The sequence below is a fragment of the Brachyistius frenatus genome, unplaced genomic scaffold, assembly GCF_029030835.1.
Source record: "Brachyistius frenatus isolate BFR_SWC_R1_liver_20210118 unplaced genomic scaffold, ASM2903083v1 Contig_14, whole genome shotgun sequence".
Classification (NCBI taxonomy): Eukaryota; Metazoa; Chordata; class Actinopteri; family Embiotocidae; genus Brachyistius; species Brachyistius frenatus.
The window spans coordinates 2,702,501-2,726,435 of record NW_027210613.1 but is presented as its reverse complement, the minus strand read 5'-3'; the positions used below and the strand labels follow the sequence as shown (position 1 = coordinate 2,726,435).

The window sequence follows — 23,935 nt, the reverse complement described above, 5'->3', positions numbered from 1 at the left end:
TTGGAGTGGAGGGAGACTTTAAGAGGTATGTGAAGGAGGGTGAGCTCATGCAGATTTGTACAATAATGTGTGTGCAGGTCCCTGCACTCCTGGGACTAAAAGAAGCTCATAAAGAAACTTCATTAAAAACATTTTGCGACTCTGCGTTCTCACTTCTGACTCATCGGTTTAACCATCAAAGCATGTGATCGTGTGTGTTAGAGTATCGGATGTATGGCTCACTTAATAAAGAAACAGAAAGTCAAAGGGAGAGAATCCAGTGCAAAATGATTCTTCACAGTGGGCACGTTTTTACATTTACACCATAATAAAGACTTGCTGTTTGATAATAAAGTGATTTAGGGTATGCAAGAATACAAATAACAGCACAAACAGGTCTGTATCACAGTTGGCAAAGAGGGAAACAGGCAAGCTCTTCTAGTTCAAAGTAAATTTAGGACCATTGAAACCACATATGTGCACTAAGATCTGTGAATACTTACTTTACATTCACGAGTTCCTGAAACAATCAAACGATTCAATCAGTTTATCAGAGCCATCAGCAGAAGTGTATTAGCTTTCGACTGCTCAAACAGTTTTGATTTGTCTTGTTTGATTTGCCTTTGTTTATTTGAGAGGCGGCGACCTTCCTCACTAATCTTCTCTGCCTTTATCATGTAAACGTTTCTCTGGGAAAACAGCAGCAGCAGCTGAATGTCGTCTGGTCTGTAGGCTGTTAAAAGGTGTCCCATTAACACAGTCATTGAGCACAATTCATAGTCTGAGTTTGGGTTCCTTTGAACTGAGGAAGTAGAATAAATAGTAAAGGAGGAAACAGTCTAAGTGCCTTTCAAAGTTATCAGGCAATACTTTGTACTTTTGTGACACACTTATGAGTTGAATTGGCATTAGTAAGGAGAGCTACAGAGGACAGTTAAGAAATGCTACCTGCATGTTGAATTGAGCTTTTTCTCATGCTCAAAATAAAATAATCTTTTGTTTCAGTGACGTTAAACATGCAGAGAAAACATCTTCTCAGTGTTCACATAGTAGTTATTCCTTGTTATCCCTTAGCTGCTCTTTAGTTGGGGCTCCTCACTCTTCCGCACAGTTAGCCTGAGGAATGAGGGATCATATTGATTATCTGCACTTTTTAAACACAGCAGTGATACATTTCAAGACAAGTTTCATCTATGCAGCTATTCGGGGAAAACTCTTTAACATGTTCATGGAGGTAATGCTTCCCCCTTTCCTGCTACATGTTGTACATTAAAACATGGACTTTCCCTGCTCTGTGATTTACCACTGTTGAAATGAGCAGCTTTATCTTGTTAATTTAATGTATTTTAAGGGGTTAGCCCTTAAATTGTCAGTGTGTAAAAAGTAAATTATAAACTTTCAGAAATTGGTCAATATCTTCTGTGTGTGTGTGTGTGTGTTGAAATAAGTTTATTTTTGCTTCATAAATACAGTTTTTACACAAGAGGGGAAATGATCCACCTTATAATATAAAATTCACTATAAATCTATCACCACTGATCCCCACCAGAGCCCCGATGAAGATAAATTCACGGGTAGATCTGGAGGCTGCATCACTCTTACACACCTTGTCTGCGATGATGAGGATCCCCTGCCCCTCCCCTGGTGATCAGAGGGGAATCTGATAATAGGCTGCTCTCCGTGCGTCATGGTCACAAGGAGGGAGCAGCGCCGGTGAAAGCGAGACTGCGTCTCTACGCGCTGATCAGTTTGCCTCCACATGGCTCGAGCTATATTTTTACAGCCTACACTCCTTCCTCCGACCCCAAACACAACATGATGTCACTTTCTGCTTTGGGCTGCAGCTTCGCAGGTTTTTTTTCGCGAGTTGACGTTGTCCAAGATTTAAAGTAAAGTTTTTTTTTTTTTTTTATTGAACCAGGAGGAGCATTCACTTGGTAAGTTCATTTACTTTATTATATTTGGACACGTGATAATTCATTTGCAAACTTTGTACACTGTCAGAGGTCAAATAATTTCAATTAATGTCTATGTTACAAATAACAAGAAAAACACATTTTTGTCTCAAAATACAGATAATAATTGTCCTAATTTAGCCTACGGAATTATTCACATGGAAATAATTCACTGTTCATTTGTCCTTACACCCATTTAGTTTTGATTTGTTTTATTTTTTATTTTTTGGTCTCGGAGTCGTTTAGATTTGGTTGTTCTCTTTTCTCACATCTGACTGTCTGATCCCAGAAGCATCACAGGTTTCTTCAAACGGAAAAATAATTGGCTATTTCCCCTTTTTCACGTCTGCTATCCCGTTGGGACACAGAAGCGCATCAGAATTGAATGAATGCGAATTCATTAACCCTGAATAATAATGGCATTATCCATCACTCAGAAAGTAAACACATTTCTTTTACGAATTTACTGTCATTATTATTTAAATAAATATATTTTTATAAAGATAAATATATTGATAATTAAATTAGGCCGTATTTTACTATTTTAAGACTTATTTCACGTACGAAATAATACAAGCAAATTGTTTTTACTGAAACCATTTTTTTTTTTACTCAAATCTGCGAATTTACTTTAAGCCATACATTTTAAGAATCGTGGGCGAGTTTCACTTTAGTTTTACACCACAGAGCCACCCTAAAAAAAAATCTACCTTACTTCAGGTTTGTCATATGATTTACAAGAAACTGGCACTGACTTGGAAGCGATCTTCTTCCAGTATAATCAAAAATTTAAACTAACAATCACCAGTTCATCAAGGGTGGTTTATTTGTTATTATTGATTAGAAACTGTATACTTACCAATTTAGTTGTACTGAATATAAATTATGAACTATTGAATTTGTGAATTAGAATAAGAAAAATCGGACATATGGTGCTTCATACACTTTTGGATTCTTTACCCCAAATTAAGATGTTAAAATGGAGAAAATAGAAGTCGCCAAAAATGACTGTTGCTGTTTTTTAGGAGACTCACTGGAATTCATCAGATCAAGTTTGGCACTGTAACCACAGCCTGATACACCCACAAAGATCTTCGGCGATAGGACGGTCACTTTCTACAACGAACTCTATATTCGCGAGTTGACGACTTGGCATTAGGCCTCTCAAGTGTTAGTGACTGTGGTAGCCTGATGACTGCAGATAAGTTTAGCTTACCATTATTCTGTCTCCATCCACAATCCAGACTCCAGTGGATTTGCAGAAGTTTGAAGACACTACGAATAATTTTGTGACTTCTTGAGGTGGAAGAACATTCCTGAAAAGCCTCAGGTGGGGATCAAGGAGGGCATTCAGCAGCTGTGACAAGCCCGAGTGAAGGATAGAAAATGCTCGGCGGTGAGGGAGAAAGCAGAACATATTCTTCCTCTAAAGACGCAGCGGACGAGAGGCGCAAGTCCCCGGCTGTGGATGGGGACGATCCGGCTGTCAGCAACAGGTACACAGAGCATGGCTTGGGCGCCGAGCGGTACTACATCCCACCCCCTATTTCCAAGCAGAGCCCAGACACAGCCACTCCCTGCTCGTTTATCCCATATACCCCTAGCGGGACGGTCTACACCCCGTCCAGCGCTGGCAGGTATCCGTCATCTCTCCACTTGGGCTCCGTGTTGTCTCCGGCGGGATTTCCCGCCTCCGCCGCCGGACGTAGTCACTTTAGCCCAGCTTACCAGCTCGGACAGAGCCCCGGCTGTATTTACCCTCACTACACCGGCTCAGCGTCCGCTCTCAGCAACATGGCTCTGCCCACCGCCGGCCCGGGGATGAGGGCCCAAGTCTACCTCTGCAACCGGCCGCTGTGGCTCAAGTTCCACCGGCACCAGACCGAGATGATCATCACCAAGCAGGGCAGGTGAGATGACAAGTCTACAACCAAGGACACAAAACTTTTTTTTAATTTTTTTTTTTTTAGTTTGAACACAGCATCTCACTCCAGATTACCTGAATGATTTTTCCTATAAAAAAAATAAAATAAAAAACAACAACTTAAATAGGCCTACTTGTGCTACTGTCTACTTATTAGATTTCGCTGTGTGTTTGCAGACGGATGTTCCCGTTCCTCAGTTTTAACATCGCTGGTCTGAGTGTGACAGCGCACTACAACGTGTTCGTAGAGGTGGTGCTGGCAGATCCAAACCACTGGAGATTTCAGGGTGGCAAGTGGGTCACCTGTGGGAAGGCGGACAACAGCAGCCAAGGTAAGCCAGGTCCATATCAACATTTTTAATATCACATTTTGGTCCATGTCGACTTTACACACGTACTTAAATTTAATTAAAAAGTAATTAGAAGGACGGGGAAAATAAGTCAATTTGGAAAAAACAGTAAAAATGTATTTATGTTTGTAAGACATTTCATTTTATAGCTTTTCAAATAGGCTGCAGCTGCGCAATTTGAAATAACAAAAATTTCAATGCATAACCCAAATATTATTTTTCATTTTGGGTTTGACTTTTTATTTCTTTATTTCAGGGAACAAAGTCTACATCCATCCAGAGTCCCCGAACACAGGAACCCATTGGATGAGACAAGAAATCTCCTTCAGCAAACTGAAACTCACCAACAACAAAGGCACCAATCACAATACTTCCCAGGTAATTGATAATTGGAGGGAACTTAATTGACATGCGTTATTGCGCTCAACAGGCCTCTGCAAACGAATGCTTTAGTCAAATTAAAATTAAGTGCAAAATATCATTAAAGTCGCTTTAGTCGATGGCACAAGCTGCTAGTGCGCATGTGTGTAGAACATTTTGACATCGTTTAATGCTTAATTTACAAAATTAAAGCGTGTTTATTTTTTTTTATTTAACGTGTCTGTGTAGATGATTGTTCTGCAGTCGCTGCATAAGTACCAGCCTCGGCTGCACATCGTGGAGGTGACAGAGGATGGGGTGGAGGACATGAGCAGTGACGTTAAGACGCAGTGCTTCACCTTCCCAGAGACCCAGTTTATAGCAGTCACTGCCTACCAGAACACTGACGTGAGTGTGAAAAAAAAATACCCTCTGACATGACATGGGTTTTCAACAAAATGACTCTAATCATGCTTTAAATTGCATGTCATAATTTGTATTAATGATTAATTTATAGCCATTAAAACTCATTCAGTAGGAATAAATTGTCTAACTGTTCAGCTGCAGTCTCCTTCTTTGACATGCATGTGGTGTTTATGTAAAAGCACGATTACCCCCAAATAATTGTGCTCTCTTCTGTAAAATAGCTCATTCTTCCCTTTTGCTTTGTTTTAGATTACACAGTTGAAAATTGACCACAACCCTTTTGCCAAAGGATTCAGAGATAACTATGATTCGTGAGTATTTTGCATCACACTGTCATGCATTCCTCACCTGTTATACTGAGCCTAAGTACTGTATCACTTTTTCACAACATGTGCGAACTCACTTTGAAAGAAGGTTTCCCACACATTGCATTGTTCTGACCTCATGTGCATGTAATTTTTAGGATGTACACGGCTCCAGAGAGTGACCGCCTCACCCCGTCTCCCACCGACTCTCCCCGCGCCCACCAGATAGTCCCCAGCACACGCTACGCCATGCAGCCACTCTTCCAGGACCAGTTTGTCAACAACCTTCCCCAGAATCGCTTCTATAACAGTGAGAGAGCGGTGCCACAGACTAACAGCCTCCTCTCACCGCAGACAGAAGACGCAGCTTCTCAGAGGTGGTTTGTCACCTCCATGCAGCAAGGCGGAAACAGCATGAGCACCAGCAGCAAGCTAGATCTCACACCTTACGAGGGGGACTATTCAAGCTCCCTGCTTCCTTATGGTATCAAATCACTTTCCATGCAAACATCTCCTGCTCTCAGCTACTACCCAGACTCTCCTTTCACCACCATGTCTGCAGGTTGGGGGTCCAGAACATACCAAAGAAAGGTCACTCCCAGTCTGCCATGGTCTCCCAGGCCCAGTCCTACTGCCGGCTTCCCGGAAGACTCAGACAAAGTTAAACCACAGATTGACGAGGAGGTGAACGGTAGTGGAGCTCTGATCACCTCCTGGACAGAGACGCACCCTTCAGCTCTGAGCTTGGACAAGGCTGATTCCTTCTCAATGGCGTGCAAGCGCAGGCGTTTGTCTCTTAACAGTCCAAGCACAGAGGACTCACCCACCAGCACCAAGTGTGAGGACCTGGCCTCTGTCGCCACCAACAGTAGCTCCTACATCAAGGAAACCCCTCCATCCAAAAGCATGGCTTACTATTCCTTTTACACAAACCCTTAAATATTTTGTCTCTGAAAAATAGGGCTTCATTCTGTTTGTTCTTCATCTGCTACCATTAATGACAAACAGTATTCTGCTTTTTTGTTATGTGAACACCATTAATTTGTTTTGGCTGTGATAAATGTTCTATTTTTCTTTCGTGGTGACACAGAACATATGAATAACACATTCGAAATAAAGACATTAAAATTCAAGACATGCATGTGGCACAATAAGCATGACGATCTTCACATTTTTAAAGTCCATCTGTTTTCCTGGACTACTTCTTCTTTTTTTTTTAAACACCCCATTTATGTAATTCTATGTTTGGAATTTTAAAAGTGCCAAAGCATTTGTTGAAGGTGCCCTAATTTTTGTTTTTTTTAAAACAGCGTTCTGTATGTTTTATTGGTGCATACATTTATGTATCTATCTTTACACCGAGATGATGTGTTTACAAATTATTTATTGAAGGCCTGTTCCTACGAAATGTGCGCACTCTCCAATGTGAGAATAATATGCTGTATATATCTTCATTGCAAAGTTCAGATATTTGATAATAAAAGGCATACGTGTTCTATTGAGTATCTAAGTGGTTATTTCAAGTAAATGAAGACAGCTTTGTCCCGAATTAAATGCACATTACTTTACATATCATGGGCTAATATTTATACTTTTTTTTTTTTTTTTTAGGGTTATATGACAGTCAGAGATTGTCTGTAATTACTCACAAGCTTGTGCGTGATGCTTATATACATTTTGATTGGTTCATTACACTCAAGAATCACAGCATGCACAGGAATGTGATGGCATGACTCTTTTCTGTGGACTTTGTCGCACTCTAGTGGTCATTTTATAAATCAAACATGTTATCCCATGTTTACACGATAAAAGCCTGAGCCGATAAGGGGAGAGTTTAATTATTTTTTGGGGGTGTTTTTTTTTTTTTTTCAAGATTGTTATTTAGTTTCTGTCGATATAATTGTGTAGGATTTGATAAACACGGGGTAGGATAGACTGATGTCCGACTTATTTTTTGATGTAGCACCACCGAAAGGCACAATTGTAATGGTGGACTTTTGTGATAAATATATTGAGCTTTCGCATAAAAAAAACATAATATGCAAGTGCTCACCAAGTGAATGAATATGAGTATCTAACACTATGTTCAACCCAAATCAATGGTTTCGACGTTGAAAAAAAAAAAAAAAAAAAAAATCCCGTCTTTCGCCGCCTGTTTTGGGGGGTTGTGCTGAAACCTGGCAACCCGAGCAGCGGCCAGCAGAGTTGACTGAACGGCGTCAGCCCACATTATTATTTATGGAGGAGGATTCACGTCGCTTAACGAGACAAACCTGCGGTATTTGTGCGTGGGACTTGACAGCACGTTGACATGGCCGGGTCTTTGAAAGAGAGACGAACCGTCGGTGTAAGTCGGAGCACGTGTTCCTCTTTGTTTACGAAGTTGATCAACTGTGCTAGCTGGCGCTAAGTTGGCTAGCAGCGCGGCTAGCGTGCTAGCTTAGCGCGCGCGCGCGTGTGTGTGTGTGTGCGCGCGTGCGCGCTGTCCGTCTGTCTGTCTGTCTGTCTGTCCGTCCGTCCGTCCGTCCGTCCACGCAGCTGTTCGCGTCATGATGTTGTTCTTGTTTGAATAACACAGCTTAGCCAGCAGCGCTGTCACCAAAACAGAGGGTCGGTTTACAGCTAGCGTTGTTTAATAAGGTCCGCGAGCGGTGAGTGGTTTTATTTTTATTTTATTTTTATTTATTCACCAGAATTATAACAAACTGTGTTCACGAACACAACATGACAGTCTGCTAGCGGACGTGGTAAACACGACCCGACCCGGGGAGGAGGAGGAGGAGGAGGGAGGAGGAGGAGGAGGCCTGCACGGAGGAGCTCAGGGACACACCGTTGTGTTTCTGTTGTTGCAGCAGCCGGCTGGACGCGTCGTTCAACGTGGTCGGACGGGCTCACGAGTTGTGTTGGAGGAGTCCAACTCATTGATGTGTTCACCGTCGACGTGGTTATATAACTGTGTTCAAAAGATCAGGTGTTTACAAAGCGCTCCGCCAAGGTGGGACGTCGTGTTTTGTCCTGTCCTCTGACGGTGTGTCCCCTGTCCCCCCCCCCCCCCCCTCCTCATCGCTCCTCACAAGCTGGACACACGTTTCCAGATGCAGGGGACGTTAACTCGTGCCACCGGCCGCACTGTTTACATTGTTCTTTTATTTCTTTCTTTTAACGTGTAAATTGGGATGTGTCATTTAAATATGTGGGTTTTTATATGCTGCCGGGGAAAAGCGTCAACACATTCACTCCAGTTAAATAAGTACACGGTATTTAATTATTGGTTGACTGAATCGAGAACAAATGATAAGTCGTATTAATGTGTTTGTTAGACAGAGTGAGAAGTCCTGTCCTGCTCCACCTCTCTTCTGCTCACCCTCCAGGTCCATCAGTCTTTCTGAGGAGTTCAAACACCACCACGGTGTGAAATTATGGCCGTATTTGAACTTAAACGGGTATCTGCTTCTGTATTTAATAGGAAAGGCAGCGCCTCATAACTGTGGGAGTTCTTTGACTCACAGTGAGTAATACATGTTCCCAGAAAATTACCAAGGTTTTATGAAAATTACCCAGAATTCCCTACTTGTCCATTCTTGTCATTCCTCCCAAATCAGTTGAGACGATCAGTGTTTCAGACCCGTCCGCAGTCTTCAGTCTTTGTACATGAACTGTGGAACATAGTAAATTGTCCTACAAATTGAAATATCAAGATACCTTTGCCATGCTTTCTAAACTTTGGAGAGTTGAGTATGTGGTGTGTCGACCTCAAAGGTTTTTGGATCGCATTCTTTCTCTCTCTTCATGACCGGATGGTTTTAAATACATTTGAATGCTTTTAAATCCACTTTGTAAGACGGGGAGATGGAGATGCTGCTGCGACTGATGTTGTTGGAATCATTGCTTGAATCGCACTTTTATTTCTTGGAATGTTTTATACTGCAAATCATTTAGTGTTATTTATATATATTAAACTTGTTCTTAATTGTTGGTGCTGCCTGACTTGACCAGGACTCCCTTGAAAACAATATTTTTAATCTCAGCTGGCCCTTTCATGGTTAAATAACTGAATAATGTCTCTACAAAAGGCAATATTGTGCACAAAGATTTGCATGGAGACTTCATAATATCATAAAGTAGACGACATATTGTACCAAAGAAGACAATGCTGTGTTTTGTAGATTTGAGCTGCAGGTCTCCAGAAACGCATAAAAGCATCACATTGCCCGAACAGTCACGGCCATATGGCGCTCCGGTGGAAGCAGAATGCTGACTCGCCGCATGCTACTCTTCAGCTGAGGATGTCTTGCTTCATAATGACTCCTGGCCTCGGTGGGACGGGCAGCGCTGGCACAGAGAGGCGGAAGCTCCTGGTGATGCCAGAGGAAGTCTTGTCCTTTTCTCTGTGTGAGCTTTGTTCTCTCTATGTTTAGTTATTCCAAACAAACAAAAAAAAATAAAAAGAGATGCACAGGGAGGGAGTTTACAGTGCTGTGGCGATGCTGACACAGGCGCTTGTGGCAGAGCAGCCTGAGCAACCTTGAGGATGGAATTCTTGTCCTTGTGATTCAGAGGGAGCGGAGGTTTTTACATTTTCATAGAGGCAGAGCTGATTTCTCTTGAACCGTAGCTGACGATGTTGTTGTGCTATTGGGGGAAATCACAAGCTCACTGACCATTTCCTCGCTAGGCCTTGTTGGACTGAGAAACGGCCATTAACGAAGTGAAATTCAGTTTTTCTTTTTTTTTTCTTCTTTAGGACACGCAGTATGCTGGCTAATTGGACTTGAACAGGTTGACGACGACTTGGGAGGCTGCTGTGTCAGTCGGAGCTCGAATCCACGGCAGGAGAAGAAATGGGGAACACGGCGACCAAGTTCCGTAAGTCTCTCATCAATGGGGATGAGGTGCTCGCTTGCCAACTCTATGAGAGCAACCCGCAGTTCAAGGAGGCTCTGGATCCCAACGCTACATATGGAGAGTCCTACCAGCACAACACACCTCTCCACTACGCTGCCCGGCACGCCATGGCACGCCTACTCAGGTGAGGATGTGGCCCAGATAAAATCAAACAAGCAAGCAGACCTAATGTACACATTCAGTCACATATTTTTGGACTGGCTTCTGTCACTGAGGGGAAAACGGACATGTAGATGTTGATAGATGTGAGGAGTATTTGATTAAGTTCCAGCTTTCTGTCAAGTGTTCTTTAAACTTCTTTAGCAGTCTGTTGCTGATCAACTGGTTCCATCTATTACGGTACTGCTGTATCGTAAGGGAACATTTTTCCTGTTTTGTCTCTATACGAGTCCGTCCCATCTGCCTCGCCACATAGCCATCTGTTAGCAGCACTCAGGAATGCAACATGCTGGGTTGGAATAGAATGGGCTTCCATGAGCTTCCCATTTTACAAGCTAACAGTCTTGCATGTGCTTGTCTTTATTCCACTCAGACTCTATTCTTTCTCCACTAACAGAATGCTTGCGCAATTTAGCAATTTGTTTTTATGTAGTGTACTGTTTATAACCCTAACCCTAAAAATACATGTCAGTCGCGCTAAAATATGCATACAAAATGAGAAGAAATCAAAAACAATGTGGGCTAAGAATTGTAAACACTTGTGAGTTACCTTGTTGACCAACACTGAAGTTTTTTATTTAACTACACGTGGATCCTACACAGCCAAAGCATTTAAATGAGCTGTTAATCCTGTCTCCTTCTTCTCGTAGGTCTTTTCTCTTCAGCAAAGATGGCAATCCTAACAAGCGTAATGTGGGCAATGAGACATCCCTGCACCTTCTCTGCATGGGGCCCCAGATCCTGACCTCCGAGGGGGCGCTGCAGCCGCGGATCTCACGGCCGTATGAAGACGAACAGCGCAGGGCAGAATGTCTTCAAGTCGTCCTCACATGGACCGGAGCAAAGCTGGATCACGGAGAGTACGAGAGTGCTGACGTTAATGCCACTGACAACAAGAAAAACACCTGCCTACACTATGCTGCTGCCTCAGGCATGAAGACTTGTGTTGAGGTGAGATTTGCAAAATTTGTAGGATTTCTTTTTTCTGGGCTGAAATATTCTCAAGTAAAACATTTCAGGTGTAGATCAAAGGGTTCGTAGTTGGGAACTGACAAGCTGTACTAAGACAGGGAGCAATTTGAGGGGAAGGAAGATGAAAGAGGCTGGGGTAACCCTGATGTGAACACAAATTATTCAATATCTGCCCTTTTGTACTATGATTATTTGTCGAATAGTTCCTGGTGTGTGGCCTGTGTTGTTTCTAGCCGCGACCCAGGGTAAGGAACAATAATTTGCGTGCTCACAATCATTAGATCAAAGCCCTCCCTCATTAGTTTTCAGAACATACTGTGCCACACCGTACATCTTATTAATCTCTGGGGCAGGATGCATCACATACACAAGTGAAAGAGATAAAAAAAAAAATGACTCTCAGTATCTTCCTATTCAAAGCTTGAGTATAGTATTAAAACCAGTTTTGCCTTTATTGTCATTGAACAGAATGCAAACAAATTATAAGTGCTTCTCCTGATGCTCTAAGAAAGACAAACAACCACCTAATTGTTTAATCCTCATAATTAAAGGCTGGGTGTACAATATGAACAACAACAATTATCAGATGGATTCATCTATGGCTGCGCAACTAATTGTGAATAATTAAATTAAACTGTGTTTTTTCATTTTAATTTAAATGATTCATGGTTATGTAAATGTTTCCTGTTGAATATTTGTTTCTCCTTGTAGCTGTAGAGTGACATGTAGCAAAATACTATTCACACCATGTGGAAAACGAGGTGTGAAGGTTGGGATGCAGATAGGTCTGTTGTGACATAAAAAGAGAAACCCCGTGTACTTTAAATACCGTGTACTTTAGTTTGGAGTAAAGTGACAAGAAGTGACATTTATATTTGAGAGAACAATTTTATAATTTTTGTAAAATGGCTCGATCATAACTGTTTTCACAGAAGCACCATTTCCATTTATGGTTCCTGAAGCTGACATTTGTATTGTAGGCTATATCAAATTAAATGTGATCACTGTCGCCTCTATTTGAACTACTAGTACATATTTAGTGGTTTAGTTTGTGGTGTTTTCAGCTACATATACAGCCAGTAAGCTTTATTACACATTCTTGAATGCAAAATGTGTCCCATTAGTCAAAGCCACATTTTCCTTTTGTTTTCACTTGCTCAGTTCCTGGTGCAGAGAGAAGCAGACCTGTTTGCGGAGAATGAAAACCGCGAGACTCCATGTGACTGTGCAGAGAAGCAGCACCACAAGGAGCTGGCCCTGCGCCTGGAGTCGCAGATGGTGTTCTCTCTTGCCCCTGAGGCGGAGGGCATAGAGGCAGAGTATGCAGCCCTCGACCGAAGAGAGGTACACAATAACATAGCAAGAGGCGGTGGGTGTGCAGCTTTCGGTTTGTCACCCTCAGCTGGTGGCACGAGCAGTATTATCAGGATCAAACCTCGGCCTAACAAAGTCATTTTTGTGATTGTTATTGCTGTGTCTGATACAACTCTTTGAGTGAGCTGTCCTGCATATACTCTTAACGTAGCCAAACCCGCACAGAGGTTGTAGCATAACACTGTGTCAGTGGTGTAATATTGATATTCATGAAGACCTACAATTAGAAACTACTTAAAAAGTATTATTTTCCTTGAGGGCAGCTTTTAATTGATATACCTGAAGCTACATAAGCAGGGAACAGACGACACATCATTTGTAAGATCTGAAATGATTTCTGTCAAAGAGTTTGTAGGTCTGTAGTTTCCTCTTGGAACCAGACACTAAATGACTGTAGTCAATGGAATTCTTCACATTCTCCAGTTGGAGATGCTTTGGTCTGACACACACACACGCGCACACACACACACACACACACACACACACACACACACACACACACACACACACACACACACACACACACACACACACACACACACACACACAGACACACACGTTTTAGTCACACAAAACGGTCTGGCATTAGGCATATGACTCCTATTATCTAAATGCTGTTAAAGTCTGGGTAAGTCATGTGTCAGCAATCATCTATATTTGATGTGCTTGTATTCCTTTGCCCCATCTTTTTACTCCCACCCTCATTTCTCCCCTCCCTCCCCTTTACCCTGATTTCACCCTCTGTCTTCCCCTCTGCTTTACTTTTCTCTGCCAACCTGCCCTATTGTTTTTGCCTCCTTACCTTCCTCCTCTCCTCCTGTCTTATTCTCCTCTCGTCATTATTATTCTCCTGTCCTCTCTTGTCTGTGACCCCTCTTCTCTAGTTGTATGAGGGTCTGCGGCCTCAGGATCTGCGGAGGCTGAAGGACATGCTGATAGTGGAGACGGCCGACATGCTGCAGGCACCGCTTTTCACTGCAGAAGCACTGCTACGTGCCCATGGTACAATTAAACACACACACACACACACACACACACACACACACACGACACACTCACAACACAGATGTAAACCATCGGTTTGTCCTGAAAATGGTTGGAACTGGGAATGTTCTGGTTGCTTCCTGGTTTAAATAAATACCATTTACAGTCATGTGAAGCAATAAGCACATCCCTGGGAAACTTTGATTTTGATCCCCTTTGATACAGTGCCTACAGATAAAGGTGATATACTTGAACAACACCACAATACATTTTGCTATTTCAATCATTTATTCAAAAGAAATATCAACAGATGTCATATTCATATTCTTCTGTGGACGCTCTTGGCCTCAGAATCTAGTATCACCCTCTTTTGCAGAAAACACTTCTAGGCATTTTACATAATTGTCCACCAGTCTGTGACGTTGGCTTGCTGAAAGTGCTGACCACCCTTTCATGTAAAATCCCTTCAGTTGAGATGTTTGAGGGTTTTCTAGCATGCACTTTGAAACTCTCCCACAACATTTAAATGGAATTCAAATCTGAGCCATTCAATAAACCTCTATTTCTTCTTTTTGAGCCAAAGTTTTGTGGATTTGCTCGTGTTTTTTGGATTATCGTCTTGTAGAAGGGTCAACTTCAACTCACAGACAGGTGACCTCACATTATCTTCAAGCACTCTTTGTTATGATGCAGAATTCATAGTTGAATCAATGACTGCAAGTTGCCCAGTTCCTGAGGCAGCAAAGCAACTCCAAACCATAACATTTCCATGACCGTGTCTCACAGTTCATATCAGGTTGTTCTCCTTAAAAACCTTTAGTACAGCTTTTCTGTACTAAACTATATCAACTGTTACTATGACCAAACAATTATTTGACTTATCCGTCCGGGGAAAGTTATAGTTTTGCTCTGATGCTCTTTTTGTACCACAAAGGCTTTTTTCCTGACACGTTTCCCATACAGGTCAAATTCTTTCAAATGTCATGCAGTTTGACATCAACAAGAGTTATCTGCAGATTCTGTGATTCAATTTTGGGTTTCTTGGAGACTTTTCTCTGAATCAAACAGTCTGCTTTTAGACTGAATTTGCTGAAGACACACTGGCAGTCGTTTTACACCTAAACCACTGGTAGATGATTTTCCCACAGTGGAAGGATTTATTTCAAATGATTTGGAGATAATTTGTAGATTGAATTACTGAGACTCATACAGATCCACAGCCTTTTCTCTGAAGGCCTTAAGGAGCTCTTTAGACTTTGGCATTATGATACCACACACTTCAATTGCAAAGACACCCTGGATGACAGAGTTTGAATAATACAGACTGCACCTGTCGCTCCCTAAGGAGGTTCCAATAATTGGCACCTAATCTGGAACCCTCAATTAACATTTGAATGATGAATTTGAAGGTGTGATAAATTATGGGGTGTATACTACTTGCTTTTTCAGTGTGGATGCACTTATGTTTTCACTTGACTCTGTCTGTAACATCTGTGGGTTGATCCTGCCCAAACTCCTTGTTTCCACAAAAAGCTGGTTCTTGCTCAACAAATCATATTTAATAGTTCTGTTTTAGTTGAATATAAACACTGTTAAATGTGTAATTTTTTTGTATTATGATTAGAGATATATTTAAAAGAATTTCACTTGTATTGCTCTCAGTGGAGACCATTGTTAAATACTTCAAAAGTTTTCAGTGGTCTTTTCCTTCCTACCAAATATATGATAAAAAAATACTGATACACTCACAAATTAGGTTACTCACACTCGTCACTGGACTTAATTTCAACAAGAGTTTCCACAACACACACGCTGGCTTCCACAAGCAACCTGAACTATGTGTTTTTTTTTCATATAATTTTTTTTTTTTTTTTTATCATATATTACTGTTGCTAATATAGGTTTGCGTTTTCATGTGAAAAATGTTCTGTTCTTACTCGAAAAATGTGTGCAGTGAAATGCTGCTCAACTGAGCTATATTACATCATTACAAAAAGCACATTACTTGTTGGCATCACTTGTTTGGTTATATTTCTAAATATAAGCTTGGTTGCTTGATTTCTCTTAGTCACATGACATGCGGACATTGACTTTTTTCTTATAGGTCACTTTGCCAAGCAGTGCGTCTGAAATCTTAACTTCCTTCTTCGTTTGAATTACTTCACTGATGCTCTTGTAACTTTGGGTTTCCAAGGCACTGAGTAAGTGCATTACAGTTTGGATTTGATTTACAGCCGTAAGCCATTAATTCTCGAACCAGTGTCACTTAGCTATAAAATCAAATGTATAAAAAACTTCAAAAGTTCAAGACATTTTTATTTGATTTGACGCTTTTTAAAATACTTCAGTCAATTTAACTTGGCTTAAATTTTTGTCAAAGACTTTACTGCCCCATTCTCTAATTAAATGGATTTAGTAGTTCTCTGCTGAGCTGTGTGTGCTACATATGAGACATACTTTTGGGAGCTTAGTGGGGGGAGAGTGACCCCAGAACGGTGCTATATTTATTCACCTCTATCATGGGAATGCTGCATGTCTCTTTAAAATGGATGGGCCATTTTGTGATTTCTGATAATCTCCAGGAGAAGGCTTTTTGGCGTTGCATGTCATCTATTACTTGTGAAAACGTTCACAAATTTACACACATTCTAACTTTTATATTTCCATAATCGTCTTTTCAGAGTTTTCTTGTAATTGTTCTTGTTGCTTGTCTGCTGAATTGTCTGCTTGTCAAACTGTACTTCTGATAATTTGTCATTTTTGAAAATTAAGACTAAATGTGCAGACTTTTAATTTCAGACTATTTTTAATGGCCAAAGGCATGAAGATAGGGTCATACTCATTGATTAGTTTTAATTGACTGGAGATGGAGGAATTGTTGCCACATTTATTATCTAAACGAGGCCATTTAGAGTCTGAGGCCTTTGATTGGTGGGGAAACGTGTCTTGAGGCTGATAATGGCCTAATTACACAGATGACCGGGTCATGTTCCTTATTTTAGGAGGGGAGGATATTTGGACTCAGGCACTGTCCACAAGGCATTCAATATTTATACTGAAAGGCTCTCAAACCTGCTCCTGTGCTAATGTGATATTGAACAGCTATTCTAAAACAGAAAACCAGATGGCAGCAGGTCTTCGTTGTTGGCTATTTGAAAGGCTTAGATAGCAGTATTGCTACTGTAGTGGGATTTGTGTTCATTTTTGTGCTTTCCAATTCTTACAAATTTGTGACTGGACAGACACATTTTTTTTTGTGGAAGAAATGACAGTTTAGTTGAGAACAAGTCTTGTTTTAACAGGTTGTATTGAGATTCTGCCACATGTTGTCTATAATCTTTATCCATGTCTGTTTAAGGCTCAACCACAAAGCATTGTAACCTAAAATCACACAATAGTGATTTCTATCGACTCAATGATGCATGACATAAACAAAAATGTAATGTGGTCAAAACAGAACTATTAGGTTTCATATATACTTCCATTATGCTGCTATTTTTTGGTTTCAGATTGGGACAGAGAGAAGCTCCTTGAGGCCTGGATGATCAATGCAGAGGAGTGCTGTCAACGCTCAGGGGTACAGATGCACAACCCACCTCCAAGTGGCTATAATGCGTGGGACACCTTGCCCTCACCCCGGACACCACGCACCACCCGCTCCTCCATCACCTCCCCAGACCAAATCAGCCTCATGCCTGCAGATGACGAGTCTTCTCTGGTGAGATGCCATAAGGTTCCTTATCACAAAGGTCGAGATGTAATGGGACCTGTATTTGTACATATCTGTTTGGTACGACACGCTCTGTTTGTTATAAGGTTCCTGTTCAGTACCCCCTGTGTTATCTTTTGTTTTTACTGATGTGCTGAAAGCCTACCAGACAGTTTGTCCAAAGCAAGGAACAGACCAAACCATGGATTTTGTTTGCTACTTCTGATTCACAAAGTAGTCCAAATTAATTGAGGACAAGTAATTAACTAAAATGATCATTTTTACCTGAAAAATAGGTATAAGCACCGCTTGTGAGACACGCATGCAAATTAAAAAGTGGGGCTTGGTTTACAAGAGTTTCTATGTGCCTCTTAGGAACAACACTAGGTCAGACTAAGCCTCAAACTTACTTCTTTTTTTTTTTTTGTCCAGAATTTGTAATGTTAGAAAGTGTAGGGCAACTTTAAATGGCAATAACAGGTGCAATATATGAAAACATCGTTTTATGTCTGTTCAACGGAACTTATCAGGGAAGAACCATCAGATGAAATTAAACAGCAGGTAGCCCCAGGGAGCGGCATATTTTCGTGACCAAGAAGCTGCTATACCAGCAAGGGATAGCTGGAAGCATAGAAGTGCACAGACTAATAGTAACTGGCAGTGGACCCATAAAAACTCTACACCAATGTTTATTTAAATCAAGTCCCCACGGTGCTGCAGATTTCCTGAAGTGTTTCTGCTGAATTCTTTCATTTTCACTATCACACCTGTCTTTCTGCATAATATTTCATTATTTCCCAGCTTTGCATTGCTGGCAATCATTAGTATTCATGCCAGCAGTGTCCTGCAAACATAAACACCAGCAGGAGAGGAGAACCAGTGAACAGAAAAGAAACAAAATAGTATTATCTTATGAATGTGAATCATCCATCGACCAATGAGCGACACCATAAAAATAGGTAGAAAAGAAAATCTCATGGCCACTCTCTGATTCTGTGTCAAACATTACGTCATTAGCAATCAAACTGAGGTACGTTTATGCAAAGCTATATACACAAGTGTCAGTGTAGCTGTCTGCTAGCTGTTCTTCTCAGTTTTTACATTTTGCCATTTTAACAATTAAGACAAATATTTTGTTAGTTTTAAACATCAACAACTCCCATGAGTGATTGACATGTTGTCAAAACCTCATTGAAGGTGTGTTTTCCACTGTGATTACACAATTTGCAAGTCTGCAAGGTCACCATGGACGTTCATTGAGCCCCTGCTGTTTAACACCCTCTGTTAAACTGCCCACCTGTTGTCATGACCTTGTCTGGGATTTCCCAATAATTACCAGTTGCGCTTGTCAATTTCCTCTGCTGACTTCTGAGTCAACAATTGTCAGGATTGAAATTACACTTGATAATAGGATGCCCCGCACCGAAACAATGTTTAGTTGGTTAAAAGCTTTTTCATTGTGTTGGCACGTCATCTTTTTTGACCACTCGCTATACAGGAATGTGATTTCATCATGTGTTTGACAACCATCAGGGTGGGCAACCGGAGGGTTAGGAGCACTTAATGCAAGGTGCTTGATGTATGGATATGTGTTGAGTGTTTTTTCAACTGGCCAGATTTAGATCACAGTGCAGTGTTTGGGATCAATGCTGCAAACTTTGTTGTTCATTAAAGTTGGTGCTTCAGTGTAGGTATTGTAAGCAAATGGCACTTCCTCACGGGTGAGGTGTATTTGAGAATTTAGAAAGTGATCCCACAAAAAGTGGGTACACAAAAAGTTGGGATGTTAATGTGACACATCACTGGCCTGAGCTTTTGAAAGGACATTGATCATTTTGCACACATGACTGGTAGATGTTGTAGACGTTTTTTTCCCCCCTGTGAAGTAAACAATTGTTAGATGATAGCTGATGCTGACAGACTTTATTTATCAATGATTCTCAGAGAAATTATAGGTTGCATTTGTCTGACACTCACTATATTTTGTCATGGCTAAAAAGGCATGCCTTAAACTGCACTGCCAATCGACCGAGTCCACTGAAGGGCCTGTTTAAAGGTTGCAGTTGATTATATCACATTCTGCTCTTTCACAAATCAATACTTACATTGTCAAAGTACACTGCCTTCTTTAGGTCGTTCACTGTAACAAGGCCTGTGTGTGTGTGTGTGTGTGTGTGTGTGTGTGTGTGTGTGTGTGTGTGTGTGTGTGTGTGTGTGTGTGTGTGTGTGTGTGTGTGTGTGTGTGTGTGTGTGTGTGTGTGTGTGTGTGTGTACACACTAACTTGGCAGCAGAGCCACATGCTCAGGAGAGGTCATGATATTGGCACAGTGGCTTGTTATAAACCTCTGGCTACTATTGTGTGCAGTTACACACACACACACTCACACACACATCAACTCATTGAGGGCACACATTTCCCTTCCATCCATGACATTCCTTTAGATATTAAAATCAGGCCAGACATCACAACCGTTGGAGAGGATGCCCCAGTCAGCACATTCTTAGATTGAGTTTGAATGAGCCACATGCTCAGGAGAGGTTATGATACAGTGACCTTTTGTAAAGCTGTGTAGACTGTAAATGATTGAAATGAGGATGTGGATCTTGTACGAGGGCCTTTTGAAATTGCAACACGGATTCTTTAGTGATTAAAACAGGCTTTATTTGTCTAAAATGACCGGAAAACGAAATAGGGTGTCATCTTGTGGCAAAAAGCACCATATTCATTGATATTCATGTCTCTGTTTTGTCTCGCAGTGTGGTATATGCATGTCTTCCATCTCCGTCTTTGAGGAACCTGTCGACGTGTCATGTGGCCATGAGTTCTGCAAAGCATGCTGGGAAGGGTGAGTCCTAATCTGTTTTGGCCTGTGAATTCTGCAGATTAGTTTGGGGTGAATCTGATTTCCTCACGCTGTCTGCAATATATCTCTGTTTTCTAAGGTTTCTAAATCTAAAGATCCAAGAAGGAGAAGCCCACAACATTTTCTGTCCGGCCTTCGACTGCTACCAGCTAGTGCCAGTGGAAGTCATAGAGAGTGTGGTCTCCAGAGAGATGGACAAGCGCTACCTCCAGTTTGACATCAAGGTAGAGATGAAAAATAGCCATGTGCACTGAACTATTACCTTTTTGTACAGAATATTAAAATAATAATGTCAACTTGGGAGCGAGACAAAAGACTCTGGCAGTTACATTTTAATCTAAAGATTGCACTGAATATGGATGCAAGTTTACTGACATGTAAGTGCACAAGGGCATAAATGATGAAACTAGAGATTGAATGAATTAAAAACTGAGCTTTACTTGAGCTTTACTTGCCACAACCATGAATAACATTCACTTTACATTGGATTCCACATAAGAAACTTGTATTCATTACATGGGTTCCTTAATTAAGAAGTCTTAAGAGATGCAACCCAAAAATAAATGACCAGCCTCTTTGTTTGAATTGTCATGGGAACAAGAGCAATATGTAAGGCAGCATATTCAGCTGATTCATTGTTATTATTTATTCATTTAACCTTTCTCTTCTTCTGTTGACAGGCGTTTGTGGAAAACAATCCAGCAATCCGCTGGTGTCCAGAGGCGGGCTGTGAAAGAGCGGTCCGACTGAACACCCAAGGCTCTGGGATCTCCACCGCAGACCCTTTGAGCTTCCCCCTCCTTCGGGCTCCTGCTGTAGACTGTGGCAAGGGACACCTCTTCTGCTGGTCAGTAATTAGTGCTGTAAATATGGAGATGTCAAGATTTCTGTTTGTGTATAATTGTCTTTGCTTTTCAGAACTTTCCCTTCTCTAATAGTAATGATGGAAATGACAGAAAACAAAATATTGTTGTCTAGTATTGACACTGATGCTTTGATTTGGTTGAGTAGAAGTCAGATAAGCTGTTTATTACATTTGTAGTGTTTTACAGAAAAACATTAGAAACGCGTTTTTTTCTGTCATGATGAATTGTTTTTATTTATTTTTTATGTTAAAGTCATAAGAAACTCTCAAATGCTATATAACTGTAAAAATTGAAAAACAGTTTACAAAAAGGTTTGAAATTTCTAAGACTCATTTGAAAACTGGGAGTTTACTCAAACTCATTAATTTTCTGTGTAAAGCTACTCAATTTATTTGTGTGTGTGTGTGTGTGTGTGTGTGTGTGTGTGTGTGTGTGTGTGTGTGTGTGTACACACTAACTTGGCAGCAGAGCCCGAATTCTGTGTTGTCATTCACCATCTGTGCTCTTCTCCCAGAGCCCTGCAGTTCCCCCACCTAATGATAATAATAATAATGATGATACCTCAGTGCACCTCACTTCGTTATGTGATTGATGAAAATGGCCGGTGGGTTCACTCAGGGGTGCAGTTGACACAAAATTTGTTAATGGAAATGGATCAAACAAGGGTTCAACTTCCATAATTCCCTCGACATGACGAAGGCTCTCAGTCTAAAGGCAGATTTGGCCGATTAATAGTGAATCAGGTTATTTACAGCAGCTCTTGTGGGAACTTTGTAATTTGTTTATTCATCAAAATAGGCGTTCTTCCTGCATCACCTTTACCTGTCTGTATTTTTCCAGGGAGTGTCAAGGTGAGGCCCACGAGCCCTGTGACTGCGAGACCTGGAGGTTGTGGCTACAGAAAGTCACAGAGATGAAACCTGAGGAATGTGAGTACAGAAAATAACTTCCTTCTTTTAGCTTTTGGATGTGTTTCAGTCATGACGTTAAAGTAGAATTCACAAACTGTACAGAACATTTGAGGTCATTCTTCTTGTATTGACATAAAGTGAAATGTCTTTTTGGAATAAGTGCAGTATTACATTTCTACAGTGTAAGCGTTCATAGCAAAAAAAAAAAACTGGATTAAGTTGTCTGGTGACAAATTATTATAACAGAAGTTTAATGTGTTAGCCAACCCCTGTACTTGTCCAGGTACAGAGGTTGCACACAAGTGATTGATCTGAAGCTAAATTGCCTGGAAGTCAACCATAGTAATTACAAACAGTTTAGCGCAAGTCCTATTAAAATCCTCCATGTTGATGCTAAATTATTAATGAAAACTAACAACCCACTCACGGAAAGCACACGATGTTTAGAAGTAGGAATTGGAGTATGGCCAATCTAAAAGATGATTTAAGATTCAAATCGCTCCAAAGTGCCACTTCATCGATGTGACAGTCGAAAGATGAAAGCAATTATTTTGTTTTGGAACCATCTTCGGCTTCGATTTCCCCAGATTCTGTTTTATCTTGGCATTTCAAATAGTACATTCGAGGTGCTTTGATAATAGCCAATTATTCTGTGTGTACGTGTGTGCGCAAGGCTGGGTGCACGAGCATCTTGGGAGATGGTAGTAAAATATATAAGCAATACACATTAGTCAAGCAGGACAATTTCCCACTCAGTGCAGTGGTCTGTTTTGACACTGTGGTATTAGCCAGTCTTGTTCTGTCTCATTATGCCTTTATTTGTTCTATTTGGCTCCCCCTCCTCTTCTGAAGTGGCTGGTGTGAGCGTAGCCTACGAGGACGCAGCCAACTGCTTGTGGTTGCTGACTAACTCCAAACCCTGCGCAAATTGCAAGTCTCCGATACAGAAAAACGAGGGCTGCAATCACATGCAGTGTGCTAAGGTAAGTTAGGCCGGAGGTTTCACTTACCTGACTGACTAATGCAGATTGGAAGTAGGTGACTATTTTATCTCGCAGACTAATCTAGCCTTGAGTAGACTGTCTTCTGATTTATAAAAGCTGCCTGAACAATTCACTTGTGCTACATGTGTGTATTGGCCAGAGTACATTGATGTTTGTATTTAAACTCAGAAAATAGACATATTTGTTCTCCATCTCAGAGGTTTGTGCACCTGTAAACAGCTCTAGGAAATATCACTGTTTTTGTATTACCTCATTTACCAGAAACTGCTTTTAATAATATTGGGATTTGTACACCATCATTTACCGAGGGTGCAGTTAGCTGTTATGAAGAGCTACTTTGGCTGAATCCAGATGTCTGAACTTCCCACACTCTTGCTGACTCGGGACGTCTGTGAAGGACTGTCCAAACTCAGAATTTATTCAGGCCTCGAGGATTTACGTGGACTCTCTGCAGACTTCCAGAAAGTTCGCTTGGGGTGCAGATTTCACCAGACTTCACTGATTTAATTAACCATAATTCTTTGCAACACATATTTGTAGTTTTCAAATACACGCACACTCTTGGTTCATGACAAAAACCTCCAAAACAACTTATTATGAATTTGTAAAACGATAATATTCAAAACGTAATAAAAACTTTACTTGAATCATGAGCTAGAAGTAATATTCAACCATATCTTGATTCAGAAATATAGAGGTGCAGACTTTAGAGGTAATCAAAATACCTTTTTTTATTGTAGTTTTCTGGCCTTTTAATCCTAGTATCTTGCACCCTTATGGATTTGATGTGATGACAGTGAACACGTCAGTTTGTACAACTGAAGTCCTCAATTTGTATTCAGCCAATCTACTTCTATTGTGCTGCTGTCTGTGTAGATCAAGTGACT

The 23,935-nt window shown here is 41.0% G+C and overlaps 2 protein-coding genes across 5 annotated transcripts in view; both read left to right on the top strand.

Moving 5' to 3' along the window:
* The first annotated feature begins 1,683 nt into the window (after positions 1-1,683).
* LOC138617848 (eomesodermin-like) lies at positions 1,684-6,795 on the top strand. Of its 2 annotated transcripts, none has more exons than XM_069693164.1 (7): positions 1,684-1,916; positions 3,179-3,844; positions 4,036-4,190; positions 4,465-4,586; positions 4,818-4,976; positions 5,244-5,305; positions 5,458-6,795. In XM_069693164.1, the coding sequence occupies exons 2-7, from the start codon at positions 3,321-3,323 to the stop codon at positions 6,236-6,238; spliced, it is 1,803 nt and encodes a 600-aa protein (XP_069549265.1). In that variant the 5' UTR covers positions 1,684-1,916; positions 3,179-3,320; the 3' UTR covers positions 6,239-6,795. The 2 variants fall into 2 exon arrangements, with proteins under 2 accessions (XP_069549265.1, XP_069549264.1); XM_069693163.1 differs by having other exon boundaries at positions 2,960-3,844.
* Positions 6,796-7,509: 714 nt separating this feature from the next.
* LOC138617845 (ankyrin repeat and IBR domain-containing protein 1-like) overlaps positions 7,510-23,935 on the top strand; it is a 30,503-nt gene continuing 14,077 nt past the window's right edge. Inside the window, exons 1-11 of one of the 3 annotated variants that reach the window (XM_069693158.1) lie at positions 7,510-7,646; positions 10,044-10,328; positions 11,014-11,314; positions 12,497-12,679; positions 13,594-13,711; positions 17,203-17,411; positions 20,161-20,249; positions 20,347-20,491; positions 20,948-21,114; positions 21,974-22,062; positions 22,897-23,027. In XM_069693158.1, the coding sequence (XP_069549259.1) occupies positions 10,141-10,328; positions 11,014-11,314; positions 12,497-12,679; positions 13,594-13,711; positions 17,203-17,411; positions 20,161-20,249; positions 20,347-20,491; positions 20,948-21,114; positions 21,974-22,062; positions 22,897-23,027 (1,620 nt within the window). In that variant the 5' untranslated portion in view covers positions 7,510-7,646; positions 10,044-10,140. Of the gene's footprint in view, positions 7,647-7,872; positions 7,940-9,771; positions 10,329-11,013; positions 11,315-12,496; positions 12,680-13,593; positions 13,712-17,202; positions 17,412-20,160; positions 20,250-20,346; positions 20,492-20,947; positions 21,115-21,973; positions 22,063-22,896; positions 23,028-23,935 lie in introns of those variants that run through there. The other 2 variants (XM_069693159.1, XM_069693157.1) reach the window with 2 other exon arrangements.